The following is a 16,195-nucleotide window of genomic DNA, read 5'->3' on the forward strand; positions in this document are numbered from 1 at the left end:
TTCATCGGCTTTCTCATCCCCACTGCCTGGGAGAAAAAAAAAAAAAAAAAAAAAACAAAAAACCCAAAAAAACCAAAAACGAGTCAACAGTGGGGTGATGAAATTTTCTGCCAAATGAGGGGATGGTAAAACCTGGGCAGGGGACTGGGGGAGTGGAAAAAGAGACTGGTTGAAAACTGGACATGTCTCTCCAATGCACTGAGATGGGGGGACACGAAAGAGCATCGGCCAGGAGAGGGCAAGCTGGGCAGGCTGCGGAGCACCAGGATTTCACCAGGCTTGTGGGAAGGATGCTCAAGCAAACGGGCTGTGTCCACATCAGGCATTGCTGGGAGAGATGGGCTGAATCGAAGGGGACTACAGTACTCGGGGAAACAGTGAGGATGGAGGCAGGGGGGAAATTCAGACACGTCCCAGGCAGCAGGAAATGCTGACAAAGCCCCGGAGCTCCCTGGAGCACAGTGAGTAAGGGTGGCAGTAAGCAGTGTTTCATCATCCCGCCCGGCTTAGCTGCCGGCTCCAACAGGCTCCCACCCAGCACGAGAGCCAGGGAGATGGCGTTTGCAAAGAGGGATTTTCCCAGCGGCTCTGGGGGTTGATGTGCAGCCTGCCAGGCTCCTCCATTTTCTGTCCTTCAATTCAACCTGCGGCAGAGATGCTCGGCCGAGCACTAAGGCTCATTGTCATAAGCAGGCTGAGCATAATGCAGGTGAGGGCTGGGGGTTTGCAAGTCCCCCCAGCTCTCGTCATCTCCTGCTGTACCTCAGTTCAGCGAGGTGCTTTAACACTTGGGGATGGATGGGTCAGAGTGCTGGGAGCAGCATGTCCCCCGAGGGGCCGGGCTGATGGAGAGGGGGTATCCAGGCACCACCCTGGCCGCCAAGACAACGCAGCAGCGAGGGAGCCATGCCGGCGTGGCGGCTGCTCCAGCAGCAAGCCGAGGCGCGTGCTCGCTTGCATGCCCCGCTGCTCCTTGCCACGTGCCGCCCTGGCAGCAGCTCCCAGCCACCACAGGCATTTTAATGAGAGCTGGGCAGAGCCTGGCCTCTCTCAGCCCCCTCAGCTGCCAGGAGCTTTAGCAGGGCAGAGGGTCTCCAGCACAGGCACAGGCGCGAAACTCCTCGGTGAGGCTGCGGGCTGCCGCAAAACCTCTGGCAGCTGCTTGGGGAGCCGCTCTCTGAACAGCTCCGGCTGCTGCTCTCCAACTCTCATTATTGCAGCCATGATGGGGGGCTGTAAAACACATCTTTAATACCCCTGCAGGTCTCCTTCTAGCTTCCGGTGTGACAGCTGGAGGTGAGGAGTGGGGTATGGCAGCTGCTGGCCCAGGGAGGATTTCCAGCTCTGGATCCCCTCCTCCTTGCTGCCACAAACTGATGGCACAGCAGTTGTGACATGTCACCTCTTCCCTGTTTCTTGGTGGGGACCTTTGAGCCTGCAGTGCATAGGAGAGACTGTTGAATAGGACATGCTGCTTGGTGTGTCTCCAGGAGAACTTCTATGAGACTCATGGGGCTGGGGGTGTTCGAGAGGCATGTGGCTCTCCTAAAGAGCAGTTTTGGGGTGAGGCAGGTACCTTGGGCAGCCCTTTTGCAGCTTTTTGCTGTCAGCGGGGCACAGCACTAAGGCCAGAGCTGTTGGGTTTTTTCAGAGGCCTCTGAAGGAGGTGGTGAGTCCATAGGGCTGGAGATGAATGTGCAGAGTGCAGCCATCAGAGCAAGGTGTGAGAGTTTTCTCAAGCCCCAGCTCCACTCTACACCTCCAGCCTAAAAAGATGGCCTCAGTGCAGGGAGGGACACAGGGAACAACAGAGAGCTGGGATGTCCATGCTTCATGTGTCCCACACCTTCCTTTTATCCTCAGCAGTGTCTCTTAACATCTCATGCAGCTTAATGGATTGTAAATCCCTAAAGCTAAAGCTTACCACCAGAAGAAAATAATGCCACACCACCACATCCCTGTCCCTAGCCAGGACTTTGTCACCCTCTATGTCACCTTCTCTTCACCACCACTGCTGCCCAGCCTTGGCAGAGAAGGGCACAGTGTAACTCACAGGTGACAGATTTTGCCTGCGATGTTGTCAGTGACCCAGCTATGACTAGGATGTCCCCAGAAACCACCTGAAGATGACAGCCAGGGCAGTGGAGGGTTCCCCAGCTGTGTCAGGGTCCCAGCTCAGGAGTGCAGCATCTCTGTCTTTACATCTTGTAATCTACTTCCATGTCTGTTTTTGTTCCCTTTGGTTGCAGCTGTAGGCAGGCACTGGTGCAAGATCTGGCAGAGGGCAGAGAGCCTCCTTCCTCCCTGTGCACTTTGCTGCTGGAGGGGAGGAGTCACACAGCTCCCAGCAGTGCAGGTACCACAGGAGCCTGCTCAAAGATGCTGCTGGCATCTTCCCCCAGCCTGATGGACAGGCTCGGGGAAATCGCCAGGCTCTTTGCCTTCCCTCTGCAGCATCTGTTCTCACAGTAAATCCAGTTTCACTGGTGCTTATCATAGATGTTCAGCTGGAAAATGTGCAGAGGGGAGGGCCTGGCCTGGCAGAGATGGGGATAGGGGAGAAGTTGTGGTGTTTTCCCCTCTCCTCTGTTTGACAGAAGGGCCATGCAGAGCAGGGCTGGGGGCTGGCCCAGAGGGGTCTCTGCAGGACACAGCAGGAGGTGGAAGGGTGGTCAGCACCCTGGGAGTGAAACCTTGTGTGATACAGGGTCCCCATTGTTGCACTCTTCTGGCACTAAGTTGCTGCAACACCCTGTGCCTCAGTGTGATTTTCACTTGCAGGAGGATGATTTTCACTTCCTAGGCCTCCTAGAACCTGTCTGATGCTGGTTCTTGGCTCCTCTTTCCTCCATTTTCAGCAGCAGCAGTGAAAGCATCCCTGCTTTTGTTCTGATTCCCTTCCCTTCCAGTTCCCACTTCTCTTCCTGGGCATCATTTCTGCCTCAGGTAATTGCAGTAGGCCGGCAGGCAGTGTTTTTTCCAGAGAATGGTTTTGAGAGCCCTCCATGCTGGAGCCAGGAGCAGCTCACTGGGCTGTGCCACACAGGGACCAGCTCCTCCCCAACAAGCCCTCACCAGGGTAGGGCAGCATCCAAAAGAAACCAGACATCCCCAAACACCCACTCCATGACAGGTACAAATCCTTCCTAGGCTTGATTCCACACGTGCCAAGAGAAATGGTGCTCCTGGCCTGAGCATTGTGAATAAAAGAAGAAAGGCTAGAACTGATGCTACCCTGGCTCCTCACCTCATTGTGCTCTGCTGCTGTCTCCCAGCAAACCTGGGATCCATGGCCTGGGGCATAGAGGGGAGGAAAGCCCAAGTATCAGTTGGAGCCCAGCCAGGGACATTCACTGCCTTTGGGATTGTTTGAAGAGCTGCTTCACTTTCTAAAAATGAAAGGCACGCGGGAGCAGCCGCTGCAGGGCTGCAGGGTGGGGTGAGCGTCGCTTCCATGTTGGGATGGTGTCAAGTACCTGGCCCCATTTCTAGGGTTTCCCCCAAGCCCAGACTGCCCTCAGCAGCTGCAAGTATGGGGGAGATGAGGACAGGGGGACTGGGAGCATGCCTGGACTCCCAGACACTGGGCTGAGGCTTTGCTTAGGACAAGTGAGCACTTTGCTTAGAGCAAGTGAGCACATCATTTCAGGTGCCAGCATCCTCCAGTTGTGGCAGCCTGCCCAGGTAGGCACTGCAGCTGAGGGTGCTGCTGCCACTCTCCAGACATCCCTGCCTGCTTTACAGCCCCCTTAGCTCCTGCCTGGATTTCCCCAGGCAGAGGATCTGCTGCCAGCTGAGTGTGGTGGGCACAGGCAATGGGCAGAGAGCAGCATGCCCTGACCTGCTTGAACTATAAGATCAACTTAAAGAGCCATACAAACCCATCCACTGCTCTGGGCAGCTCCTGATGGATGTGAGTGAGTGCAAGAGGCTGGGCACCTGTGGAACAGAGCGGGCACTGATCCCTGGGGCTGCATTTGTGTGCGCCCTGCTCCCCAAAAACGTGTTGTGTTCCTTCAAGAAAAATTCCCATGTTGTTTCACACAAGCCCGGGGTCTGATCTGTGCCCCACTCAAGCTCAAGTGCTGCAGGCTTCTCTAGGGGCAGCTGAAGGAAACACTTCCCAAGGGTTTCTGCCCCAGCATCCCCCAGGCATCAGCACGGGGCAAAGCAGGCAGGTCACATGTGTCCATGCAGAGCTCTGGCTAGCGATGGACAGCCCTTGGCAATGGGGCCACAGTGCAGGGATGAGCAGTAACCAGAGCTATGCTGCACCTGTGCTGGGCCTCCTGCTTTTGCTCTGATTTAATGTCCCAGTTGAGGGGTGATGTCATTTCGGAGGGAGCAAGAGAAAAAGAAGTGCTGGAAAAGATAAGGTGCTTTAACTCTACCCCTCCTGTCTTGACTGGGTTTTAAAGCTGGGAGGTGTGTTAGCTGCCAGACAAGAAAACAGAGGGGAGGAAAGAGGTGTTTGTTGAAGGACACCTTTTCCTTAGGCCAGTGGGAGCTGACACCAGGAAGTGCTGAGATGGAGTGTGATGGAGGACTTTGGATGTTCCCAAGTGGTGTGAGCATGATTTTGTGCACTGCTTTGGCTTCTCCATCACCTTCATCTCACAAACATGTCAGATGAGTTGTCTGCAGCACCAGTCATGCCTCTTTAGAGTGTGGGTGCCACACCAGCAGCCAGAAGGGTGCTCCAGGAGGATCAGCAGAAATGTTGCCAAAATGCTGGAGAAGGTAAATTGAGAGTATGTCAAGGCTGCCCTGCTTCCAAAGGGTAGAAGGACTGGCTTGTTAAAAGGTCTTGTTAAGCTGTGGAGATGGGCCAGGGATTCTCAGGATGCTCAGTCCAGAGACTTGGGCTTTCAGAAGGATCTCGTGGGAGCATACTGGTCCCTTTGACAGTCAAAGGCACTCAAGCCCCCAAGTCCTCTCTGCCCTTTGGGTGATGTCAAGCTGCATCTGCTCATTCACATAACTGGGAAAACCTCAAGGGAGACTTGAGGCAGATATGACTCAAGCTCTTCTCCATTGCATGAACTGCCACCCAGATGTCCTCAGCTGGAGGGGAGTGGAATTAGGCCATTGCCAGCCAGACCTGGCTCTATCCTGGAGTACAGGATCAGCAAGTGAGAGCAAATCAGGATCAGTGGTCTTATGCAACTGTGCAGGACATGCAAGAGCAGTGGGAGTTTTCCAGCTCTCCTTGCTGCCTGCTGTGCAAGCAGGGCAAGGCTTGCAGCCCTGCTCAAGCTTTCAGGACTGGCTCTCAGGCTTTTGACCATGCCAGACACTGTGACAATACCTCTGGCTGTCACATGCCAGCTACTGCAACCTCAGCTGGGGGTTTTCTTTCAACACTGGGTTTCAATTGCTCAAGTTGAGTGTGACTGCCCAGCAGCCTGGACACTGCTTGCTGCCACATTCAGCAAGGTCAGAGCATGAGAAACAGCAGTGGCCTGCAAGTACCATTATGGCACCATGGTGTGTCAAAAATCATGGGCTTGGCAGGGCTGGACAGAGGGGGTGTCTCTCAGAAATCACAATGTGTAAGTGTAGCCAGTGCAGAAAGGTTTGGGCTGACCTCCCAGACCCCAGGAGCTTTGTGTCTCAGTGGGTTGGCTTGTCGTCATCCTGCCCTGATGGATTTTGGTATCAAAAGGTGATCCTGTCCTCAGAATAGTAGGGAGCCAAGAAAAGGACTGTCTCTTCCTATTATTTGTCTGAATGAAGTTGAGAAGAGCCAACTTCATTGGAGAGGGTGTGGGATGCCTCACATGTGCATTAATATCCAGCTGTGACAGGGAGAAGTCAGAGCTGGTTCTCCATTCCTTTCTGTGTGTGTGACATGGCCATCACAATGTATGTGCTCTGGTTGGTGGTGGCTGGTGGCTTCTTGCTCCTGGAGGCTCTGTTCTCCGGGCTGCAGGGTTATTACCACTTTGTCCCCAGCCCGGGCCTCGGGATGCCAGCTACTGATGACCTCAGCTGTGCTGCTCCAAGCTCAATGTCCCCATTTTCTCCACAGGAGGCTTTGCCACCTTTTCCTCCTGCTTCCCAGGGCTCTGTGAGGGGAAGCCAGCTGCCATCCTGCCGATGAGCATCTCCCAGCCGTGCTTGCCTGTGGCCAACGTTGGCCCCACGCGCATCCTGCCACATCTCTACCTGGGCTCCCAGAAGGATGTCCTGAACAAGGTACAGCCCTGTGGAGGGTTCACATCTGCCCTGTCCCACTGGGGACCCCTGTCATGCAGAGGGGTGAAGGTATTAAGGATTCCTCTCCTTCCCAGTGGGAAGACCGCATAGTGCCCTTTAAAAGATGCCAGAAAGGCTGTGCTGTGATGTCACACCAGGGAAGGAATTTTGTTTAAAGGAAAAGTAATGATGAGAAGAAAGAAAGAGGAATTATAGTTAAAGTGCTGCCAAGCATCTGCCTACTGCAGCCATGAAGGAGCCAGCCAGGCGTCCTCATCCATGGCAGGCAAGGAGGGAGAGGGACCATGACACCAGACTGGAGTTGGAGACAGAAAGGAGGGAGAGAGAAATTATGTACAGGGAGTAAAAGGAAATGAAAGAACAAAATGACAAGAATGTGAGCCTGGGAGCTAGACTGGCTCCATCAAGCCTGCTGGAAGGGCAGGAATGGGCCACTGGAGACCCAGGGCTGAAATCTTGGGGCCAAAATCTTGAAGAGCCAATGCCAGGCAGGGAAATCGATGGTTTCCTTCCCTCACCACCTCCGTGGAGGGTTTTGTTTGTGTTTTGGAACTGTGTTTTCTGCCATCCCCACAATGTGGCCACATGCTGGAGAAGAGAAGCATTGCCCGAGCAAGGCATCACAGCTGCCTATGGATAGAGCATCTTCTGGCCACACTGGTTAATGTAGGGTGCTACCAGTGACTCACTCCACCCTGTTGGTGAGATGTCTCATTTCTCCCTCAGCTGATACTTTCACAGTGTTCAGACAGTTTTTGCTAATTTTTTTTCTTGTATTGCCTATTCCTCTCATACTGAGGTTGTTGGGTTTTTCCCTCTGGAACCCCTTTCCAGGTGTCTTTGGCTTTGCCCACTTTACTTGGACCAAAATAAACATCTGATGAGGTTGAAACCTGTGTCATCTAAATTGACAGATACAACCTTTTCAGCTGGTCTCTGTTGTATTATCGTCAGCTAGGCCAAGGCAGCACTAGGAGACCCACAGGAGAAAATGCTGGGATGGGAAAAGGCAGGGAGTATGCATGGCAAGACAGACCTTCAGTACATGGTGAGGGCTGAACTCAGCTGATCATTTGATGGCTTCTTTCCCACCAGGACCTGATGACACAGAATGGGATAAGCTATGTCCTAAATGCCAGCAACTCGTGTCCCAAGCCAGACTTCATCTGTGATAGTCACTTCATGCGCATTCCTGTCAATGACAACTACTGTGAGAAGCTGCTTCCCTGGCTGGACAAGTCCATTGAATTCATTGGTGAGCTTTTCCTATGGTTGCAGACCCTCCAATTCTCAGCCTTCACAACCTGAACTCTTCTGTCCTCCCTGGTCTTGTTCGCTGTAACTGTTGTCCTTTCACACAAAGGGGCTGGGGACTGGGGAGGGAGGCTAGAACCATTTTGCTCACCATCATTGTTCTCCCTGTTTCCTCTGCCATGCTCCAGACAAAGCTAAGGTGTCCAGCTGCCAGGTGATTGTGCACTGCTTGGCTGGGATCTCCCGGTCAGCCACCATTGCCATCGCCTACATCATGAAGACCATGGGTATGTCATCAGATGATGCTTACAGGTGAGTTTTCCCCTGAGGGTACTGGGGATGTTATGCCAGTATACTTCACTCCAGGGAAGGAAAGCAGGCTAAGCCCAGAAGGAGAGGGTCAGGGCTCCTTGAAGCTCTGTCTTGCCTTTGTTGGGTCCCAGTAAAACCAAACCAAACCTCCCATCATAAAATGCATGCAACAAGGAATGGTTGGGAGTGGTAAAAGGGAGTGGGGAGGCAGTCCCAGCTCTAATCCTCAGGCATCTCAAGGCCCCGTGGTTCCCCAAGATCCTTTTCTTTGGAGGGTCTCGTCAGAAGGTTGTTGATGATGCCTCTTCTCCCTAAAGAGGCTGAGAGAGGAGGGGTGGCCCGCTGAAGGACCAAGCACCAATGGGGCTGTCTGTGCCTCTTGGCAGGTTTGTTAAGGACCGTCGCCCATCTATTTCGCCCAACTTCAACTTCCTGGGCCAGCTCCTGGAGTACGAGAGGAGCCTGAAGCTCCTCAAGGCCCTGAAGTCCAAGGGCGACTGGAGCGAGGGGGACGCGCAGCAGGACCCGGCAGAGGTGGCTGAGAGCAGCCGGCATCCCCCAACACCTACCTCAGAGAAGGCCGAGGATGTGCCGAGGAGCACCGGCTCGGCGTCCCCCACCAGTGACCCCGAGCGGCAGGGCGGGACCCCAAAGGTCCTGTCACCCACCACCCTCCAGCAGGGGCTCAATGGCCTGCACCTCTCCTCCGAGCGCATCCAGGACACCAACCGCCTGAAGCGCTCCTTCTCCCTGGACATCAAGTCTGCCTACTCCCCCGGCCTGCGGCAGGACCCCCCCGGGCCCCCTGGACCTGGGGAAGCCCCCAAACTCTGCAAGCTGGACAGCCCCTCGGGCTCGGGCAGCCTGAGCCCCTTCTCCCCAGGGGCGGACAGCCCTGACCGGCCCACGGGGCCCGAGCTGCTGCTGGAGGCCAAGGTGAGGCAGCGGCGGAAGCACCGGCACGCAGCGGGCTCGCCGGCCCACGGGCTCAGCCTCAACGTTGGCGGGACCTGCGCCACGCGCAAGAGCCCCGGCGCCGAGGACGGGCTGCCGCCACGGCTCAGCCAGCCGGCCTCCGCGCCCGGCGGCGCCACCAATGCCTGGAGCGGGGTGCACCTGGAGTCCCCCAGCGCTGCCTCGGGCGAGGCTGGCTGGTACTTCGGCAAGGACTCCGGCAGCGCTGGCGGCAGCACAGGCGGGGGCCTGTTTGCCAGCGCCGGCCCGTACCCGCCGCCATTCGGTTGCGGCGCAGCGGCGGCCGGGTGCGAGATCAGACTGAGGGACAAGGCGCGGGCCGAGCCACGGGACGGGCGGCACAGCTGGCATGAGGAGGCCGGCGCCGAGAAGCAATTCAAGCGAAGGAGCTGCCAGATGGAATTCGAGGAGACCATGTCCGAGGGCAGGGCTCGGGAAGAGCTGGGCAAAATCAGCAAACAGTCCAGCTTTTCGGGCAGCATGGAGATCATCGAGGTGTCCTGACACTCATCCGGGGTGCCTGGAGACCTGGGACGGGGCTGGGGAGGGGGGATATTTAAGCCGGGGGGAGCGGGAAGGGGGGCGGTGGGGTCGGGGGGTGTATTTATACTTGCGCCTGCATTTTCGGGAGCGCAAGCGCTGAAACCGAAGCGAAGGTGGACGAGTCTTTCCAGAGTCGGGAAACATAGTGGCGGATGCTTAGTGTCCCTCCTGCACTCACCCTGGTCCTTCCCCGCCCATCCCCAGGGCGCCCCAGCCCTCAGAGACCCCACACTCACAATTTGGGCCTAAAACTCATATGGGAAGAGTTGGGGAAGTGGCAGGGATTGCAATTTTGGCTGTGGTGATGGGGCACAGCACCTGGAGGGGGGACCACAGCTGCCCCTTCCCTGCACCCTGGTGCACTAAGCATGCTCCGCTGTGTTTCTCTGGCTAAGTATCCTAAAAATGCTGCACTGGAGCAGCCCTATACATATATAAATATATATTATATATAATATAAAGAAAAAAACCCGAAAACACACACACAAAAGAAAAGGTAAATGGTTTTACTGCAATTTTTATTGAGACGTAAATAATATTTCAATTTTTTTGTTTTGTTTTTAATTTATTGAAGCTGTTCATTCTGGCAATGATTTGCAGACAATGTGGGGCGGTACTTTCAGCTCTATTTTTACTGTGTATGGTATTTAAATCTGAAATACGAGTTTCTAAGCAATATCTGAGGCCTGTGGCTCCTTCTATAGTTAATGTCCACAACATAGATTTCCCCCCTTCTCTCTGGGCATACCAACAAGGGGACAGGAGACTCTTCTGGGTACTTTTTCTAGAAATGAACAAGTAAACGAGCAAACCATAAAACCTTCTTATGACACAAACTGAGCCAGAAAACTCTTCTGGAAGCTGCTGCCTCTTCTTCCCACCTTGGTCTCTGTTTGTTTCTCCTCATCTCCATCCCAGCCATCACCACCGTCCCAGCCATCATCCCGTCCTAGGCATTGTCCCCACCCTGGCTGTCACCCAATCCCAGTCATACCCCCTCTCCTCCCCTCCCCTCCTTTTGGCTGCCCATCCTTGCTGGAGGGGGAGAGGTGGGAGTCACCTGAAGCGGATGGAAGGCTGCAGGATGTCACCTCCAGCTGCATGGGGAAGGTGTCGGAAGCTGCCACAGCAGAGGGAGGGATGGGAGGCTGGTGGTAGTTGGGATTTCTTGTTGGGAGGTGTCTTGCCTGCCTGCCCCAGCCCTTCAGCTCCCCCTCACCTCAGCTACCTTGCTTGGGAAGTATGGGCACCACTCTCCCTTTGGGGGCGGTAGTTCTTCTGGCTTCCCACATCCTTTGTTTCACACCTGAGAAACTCAGGGGCAGCGCGTTTGCAGGTGCTGGGACTCTCCCGGTCCTGTTGCCCTCCAGGCCAGCTCCCCTCCATCCAGCGGATGATAAGCTGTCCAGACATGAACCTCTGCAAGCACATGGAGGGGCACAAGTGACTTATTTTTGGAGATGGTTATCTGCTTCCTCCCATCTGGTGGGAAGCCAAGCTCTTGCCCCCAAACCCCAATGTCAGGATTGCTGAGAAGCTGCTTTCTGAAGCTGGAGGCACTGAGCTGCCTCCACTGCAAAGCACATCTCTCCCTGCAGCTCTCTTCGCTTTCTCCTTTGTCTCGCACTAGTTTGCAAAGCTGATACCTCAGGGGTCTGTGTTCGTGCATGTCTGTGTCCTGTGTCATCCTTGGAGTGTTGTTTTCTTTTTCTTTTCTGGGTCCACATGGTTTCTCTCCCTTTCCCTTGTTCCTCCTCTTGTCATTCGTTTCTATCTTTAAATCAAACTACCCGTGACAAAAGCAAATGATCTCAGGTTTAAAACTGAACATAAAGCAGAGGCGTGAGGAGCTGCAATCACACGAGGAGGGGCTGCTCGCTTCAGCTCGTTGCTTCCTCAGCCACCTCTGTGTTTGCAGTTGAGGCAAGTCTCCCTGGAGACTCCTTGCTCTCTTCCGGCTTTAGTTTTTCTGGTTTTCCATGGAGCTCTTTGGTGAGATGCTGGGGACCCCCACATGCTCCTGGGTGGTTCCCCACAGTGTGGCAGGGAGGGATGGGGGTGGATGGAGAGCCAGGGACCGCCTGCTCCTCTCCCCACATCACTTTTGATGAGAGTGAGAGATCTCAGAGTCAGTCCTGAAAAGCCTACCACCACCCATCATTGCCTCCAGCAACCACCTCAAACCTGCTCAGTGTTGCCAACCTGAACATTGCTCTCTTCTCATCATGAAGCAGTGATGACACTATTTTCTAGGCTCCCTTTCTAGACTCCAGAAGGCATTTAGGTCCACCCCATGAGCCAGGCAGCTATTTCAGGAGCTCCACTTGCAGCTGTCCTAAGTAGGCATCAATGTCAAGTCCAAGGAGGGAGAAGAAAAAGGCTTCATCCTTCCTCTGGTGCCTCCTCACTGGGCATAGTGTTAGTGTCACCTGCCTCCTGTCCAAGGAGTCTGGTCCTCCTTCCCCTTCTCTGGCCTCAGTGGTGGCGTCTCTTCCCAGGCATGCCAGTGGTGATTGTCTGCTGATCTCTGCCCCGTAGCACTCGGTCCCTGCCCATCCCATGGTCCTCCAGGGTTGGTGCCAGCATGGACTTACTGAGCTCAGGTCAGGCAAGTTGCTGGCAGGAGCTGGTGTAGCTTTGAGCAATGGAGAGAGGGTTAAATGGCTTCCCAAGGGATGTAATAGAAAGGACAACAGGTGGCCAAAACTAGGTGGGGAGATGAGACAAAGCACTAGCAAGCTCCCATCTAATTCCTCCTGTTAAGTGACACAGTGTGTTGCAAGCACAAAAAAGCAGATGGAGCTGCTGACCTGAAGTCAGGAAGGAGAGGACACATTTTGCAAATGAGATCCCAAATGTCTGCAAAGAGGCAGTGGTTTGCTTTTTGTCATCTACACTCTGCCATGGCGTGGATGCTTACGAGACTTGTTTGAGGTTTTACACACTGTGGACTCCTCTCTTCTCTGAAACCAGAACAAAGATAAGTATATTTTAAGATTTGTAGATCATAGATATTCATAACCCACCTCTGCAGCCTTTGCACTCATCCCTCTCCTTTACATTGGGCATGTGTATCAGAAACCCTCATATATACAGTATTTTAAGTCTATATCCAGAACGTAAGCCTTGATGGAGCAGCCCTGCCCATGTGTCTCCTGCCCATCCTGATCCAAAGCCATCAGGGTCACCAAGTGGCATGCAATTAACTTAATTTTTTTTTTAATTGAACTCTGTCCAGCGAACCACTTTGTCCATGAGTCAGAGAGCTGTGAATTGTCATGAGGACGGATGTGCTGGTGGTAATCCTCCATGTCATCTGTCAGCCAGGTCTTTTTTGTGGGCTCTCACAGCCAGCTGACCCATCCCAAAGCCTCACTGGAACCAAAAATCACCTTTCCATGCTGATCTGATGAGGGTGCATTCATTTGTAGAGACCTACAGAGGTGGAAGTGTGAGCAGAGGAGAGGAAAGGTCTCTTCTTTCAAGGGAGGAACCAACAAAGCTGCTGAGTATCCAATGGCAATGCCTGCACTTACCACCACATGAAGGACTGAGCAAATCACAGCTCTGCTTCAGACTAGGAAGGACATTTTACTCCTTTCCCTCCAGCCTCTGCCTGTCCTCACGGCTGAGCCTCCCGGCCACCTCTGTCCCAGCTGAGCAAAGCTGATAGGAGGGCAGTGATCAGGTTGGCAACACTGAGCCAGAGGCGTGGGTCAGAGCAGGCTCGTCCCTGGCCTCAGCAGCAGCACCCCCAGCCCCTGCTGCTTTCCCAGCCCTTCTCTTTGTCTGCTTGTTTCTTTGGATGTCCATCCCCGTTACATCTGCCCCTTAGGAGACAATGCCCCTCAGAAACCCCTCCTGCTGTCCCCTTTCCCCTCCCATTCTTAATACTAATGATAATAAGCTATCAGTGTTGTCATTGCAATCTATGAATGATAGATTTGAGTATTTATGATTATTATGATTATTATGGTTATGATTCTGTACTTTTTTGCTTCTTACTCTTTGTATGTTGCTCTTTGTTTCTCTGTTGTGAATAAAAGCAAGGCCCCATCTCACCTTCTCTCTGCTCCCCGCAGCCCGGCTGTGGCTGACTCCCGGCTGCCCCAAGCCTCAGGAGGCAAACCCTTGTCAGAGGAGCTGGAGGGAGGTGCTTCCTAAGGATATAAAGGCACCCAAACCCGGGGCAGATCCATTCTCTAACTCTTCCCTTCCCTTCCTGCCTCTCCTCTCCCTCATACAGCTTCCTGCTCATCTTTACAAGAGGCAGGAACCCACTGGCACCAACAATAGAGGATTAAATGGCAAAAGCTTAAAGCTTCAAGGAGCATTGGCCAGGCATCCAGTTCATGGAATCAGCTCCCTCCAGGTCATGGTCCTCTCACCTTCAGCTGGCTGCAGCTGCAGGCTTCATCTTCACCCACAGGGGCTTCTTGCTCTGGCATCGCAGCTGCTTTGCAAAGCTGTCCTGCTCAGCTGAGCCCGGGACATTGGCTGCTGCTTTAGCCACGTGCCCTGGGCTTGAGTGTCCTCCCTCATGCTGGTGGTTCCCCTGCCCAGGAGCAGCACAGCCTGGGGAAGACACACGGACACTGCTAGAGCAAGCCCAGTGGCAGAGCCACAGGGAGACATGTGAGAGGCCTCTGGTACATGGAGGGATTTAGACAGGCTGGGAATACCTCCCAGCATGGGCCTTGGTGTGGTCTTTATTAAACGCTGATAAATCCTGGTGTCATGAGCAGACAGACACTGGTGCTGTTTTTTGCACCCATTGCCTGTGCTCCTTGTACAACCTGGAGCTTTCCAGATGACTGTAAGGTGTAGGAGGAGACATTAGGGGAAGGGAAGAGGACCCCATCTGCACTGTGGTACAAAACACTCCCTGTACTGCGCCAGCCCCATGAAGAGTCATTTTAATTTGCGAGGTTTAACACTGCCCTTCTCCAAGTGGCCCAGGCACAGTTTCTTGTCTCTGTCATGACTTCGCTTTGTCATGGGTCGGGGTCCTTCTCATCATGCTGTGCTGAACACATTTCCAACGTTGCTCTGAGACCACACTGGAGAGGAGAGAGCTCAGGTCTCACCCCTCTCTTGGGGGACCCTGGTAGATCTCTGTTGGGTCCCGGTCCAGCATCACCCTTCCTACCTCACCTGCCTTTGGAGCAGCCGTGGACAGGGAGGGAGCAGGCAGGCTCCGACCATGCCGGGACTGGCCCTCTTCTCCCTTCCTCATCCCTGTAGGATCAGACCCTTCCTCAGCAAGCACAACACAGAGAGGGGGTCTGTACCCGCCCTGGTGTACCTGGGGACTCCCAAGCATGGAAGAGAGGGTCTGGCCTCCAGCCCCACCACACTCCCTTCCTCGCTGTCCATTTGGCCAGCGCCGGCGTCGGACCCGGGGAGACACCCTGCCCCTGCCTCGTCTTTATTTATTTATTACCAGAGGCTGTAAACAGCAGTGCTTTTCTACCCTCTACTTTCTTTTCCTTTCTTTTGTATTTTGGAACAACGTGTTGTAATAAATACCCGAATAGGTGTTTTAACAGCTGGTGTCAGCCTTGGTTTTTGAGGGTCAGACCTTCTCAGGATGGGGCTCTTTGGGAGTCTGGGGAGGGCAGTGGACCTTTGGTTGCAGTGATGGGGCCTAGAGCTGGTGAACAGCTGGATATAGAGGCAGACCTGGACACAGACAGACCAGGATGCACAGCTAGACTGGTGTCTATATACAGGGCCCAGCAGCTGAGAGCTTCAGCTGGACTAATTCAGAGCAGAAGTAAGGCTTGTGGCTGAGAGAGTAGTGGCATAAAAATTAATGGGGGCATTCATGGGCACTCATACTGCAAACTGCCACTCTCTGAAGCTGTAGTCAGGTGTCTAAGCATCCCCTTTCTAATGGAAAGGACTGTCCCAGTCCTGCTCCAGATGGGGACACATGTGTAGGTAATGGTACAGATCGCCAGGCTGAAGAGCACAAAGATATGCACTGTTTGCATTGAAATATACTATTGTTGGTTTTATTATTATTATTACTATCATTATTATTATTTTGCTTCCCAGCTGTGCTCTGCTCCCACCTTGCTCCTGACATAATAGCAACATGTAGCCACACGCTTGCTGTGCACTACAGCAAAACCCTATGAACATTCCCTGCTCACCCATGGCCAACTGAGCCATGCTGTGCTCAGGGGGCAGCTGGCAGGAGCCAAGCAACAGCCCCATTTTGACTGGACTGTGCCCAAGTGGAAGCTGGTGGAGGCATTTCCCTGCTCTCCCCTGCAGCAGGTTTGCTTTGGAGGGAGGAGAAGGCGTGAGCAGGCTCCCTGCAGCTCTGGCTCCAGAAAGCCTCAGCACTTACTGACGTGTATGCAGAAGGGACATCCATCCTCACAGCTGCTTTCCACAAGCTGGGCTAAACCCCTGTGTCTTTTATAAATGCATTCCCCTTATCCAGCTGCAACTGCTGGGTGTTTTGTAAAGCTTCACAAAACTACTGCCATCACCTGCTGTTGGGGTAGAAGCTCAGTGTGAAGGCTTTGGCCTCCTGTGCATCTGACACCACTAGCAGCTCCAGAGAGACTGTTTGTCCTCCTCTCTCAACCATGTGTGACATGGGAAGGGACAATTATTTAATAGAGAAACATGAACACTGCTCCCATCTCCCTCCCAATTTACCTGCCTCTGGTTTAGTTTTTCCAAACTCACTACCCAGGGGAAGAGTAGTGCTGCAGTAGAGTCCCCAGAGTTGACATCTTGTGTCACTATCTCCACAGGCACAATTAAATCCTCTCATGTTTCACAGAGACATTCCCTCTGTGCCAGGAGACTGGCAGCAGCACCCAGGTGGGAGGAAACCCAGGTGAAGCTGCTCTTAGCTGGGGCTGGGGCTGTA

At 53.8% G+C, this 16,195-nt stretch overlaps 1 protein-coding gene across 5 annotated transcripts in view; it reads left to right on the plus strand.

Annotated features, from left to right (window-relative positions):
• DUSP8 (dual specificity phosphatase 8) overlaps nucleotides 1-14,849 on the plus strand; it is a 46,599-nt gene extending 31,750 nt beyond the window's left edge. For all 5 annotated transcript variants that reach the window (XM_054635549.2, XM_077179929.1, XM_077179927.1 and 2 more), the window contains 4 exons: nucleotides 6,032-6,198; nucleotides 7,315-7,474; nucleotides 7,662-7,785; nucleotides 8,172-14,849. In XM_054635549.2, the coding sequence (XP_054491524.1) occupies nucleotides 6,032-6,198; nucleotides 7,315-7,474; nucleotides 7,662-7,785; nucleotides 8,172-9,264 (1,544 nt within the window). In that variant the 3' untranslated portion in view covers nucleotides 9,265-14,849. The remainder of the gene's footprint in view (nucleotides 1-6,031; nucleotides 6,199-7,314; nucleotides 7,475-7,661; nucleotides 7,786-8,171) is intronic.
• Nucleotides 14,850-16,195: the final 1,346 nt, after the last annotated feature.

The sequence above is a fragment of the Agelaius phoeniceus genome, chromosome 6 (assembly GCF_051311805.1).
Source record: "Agelaius phoeniceus isolate bAgePho1 chromosome 6, bAgePho1.hap1, whole genome shotgun sequence".
NCBI classification, from domain to species: domain Eukaryota; kingdom Metazoa; phylum Chordata; class Aves; order Passeriformes; family Icteridae; genus Agelaius; species Agelaius phoeniceus.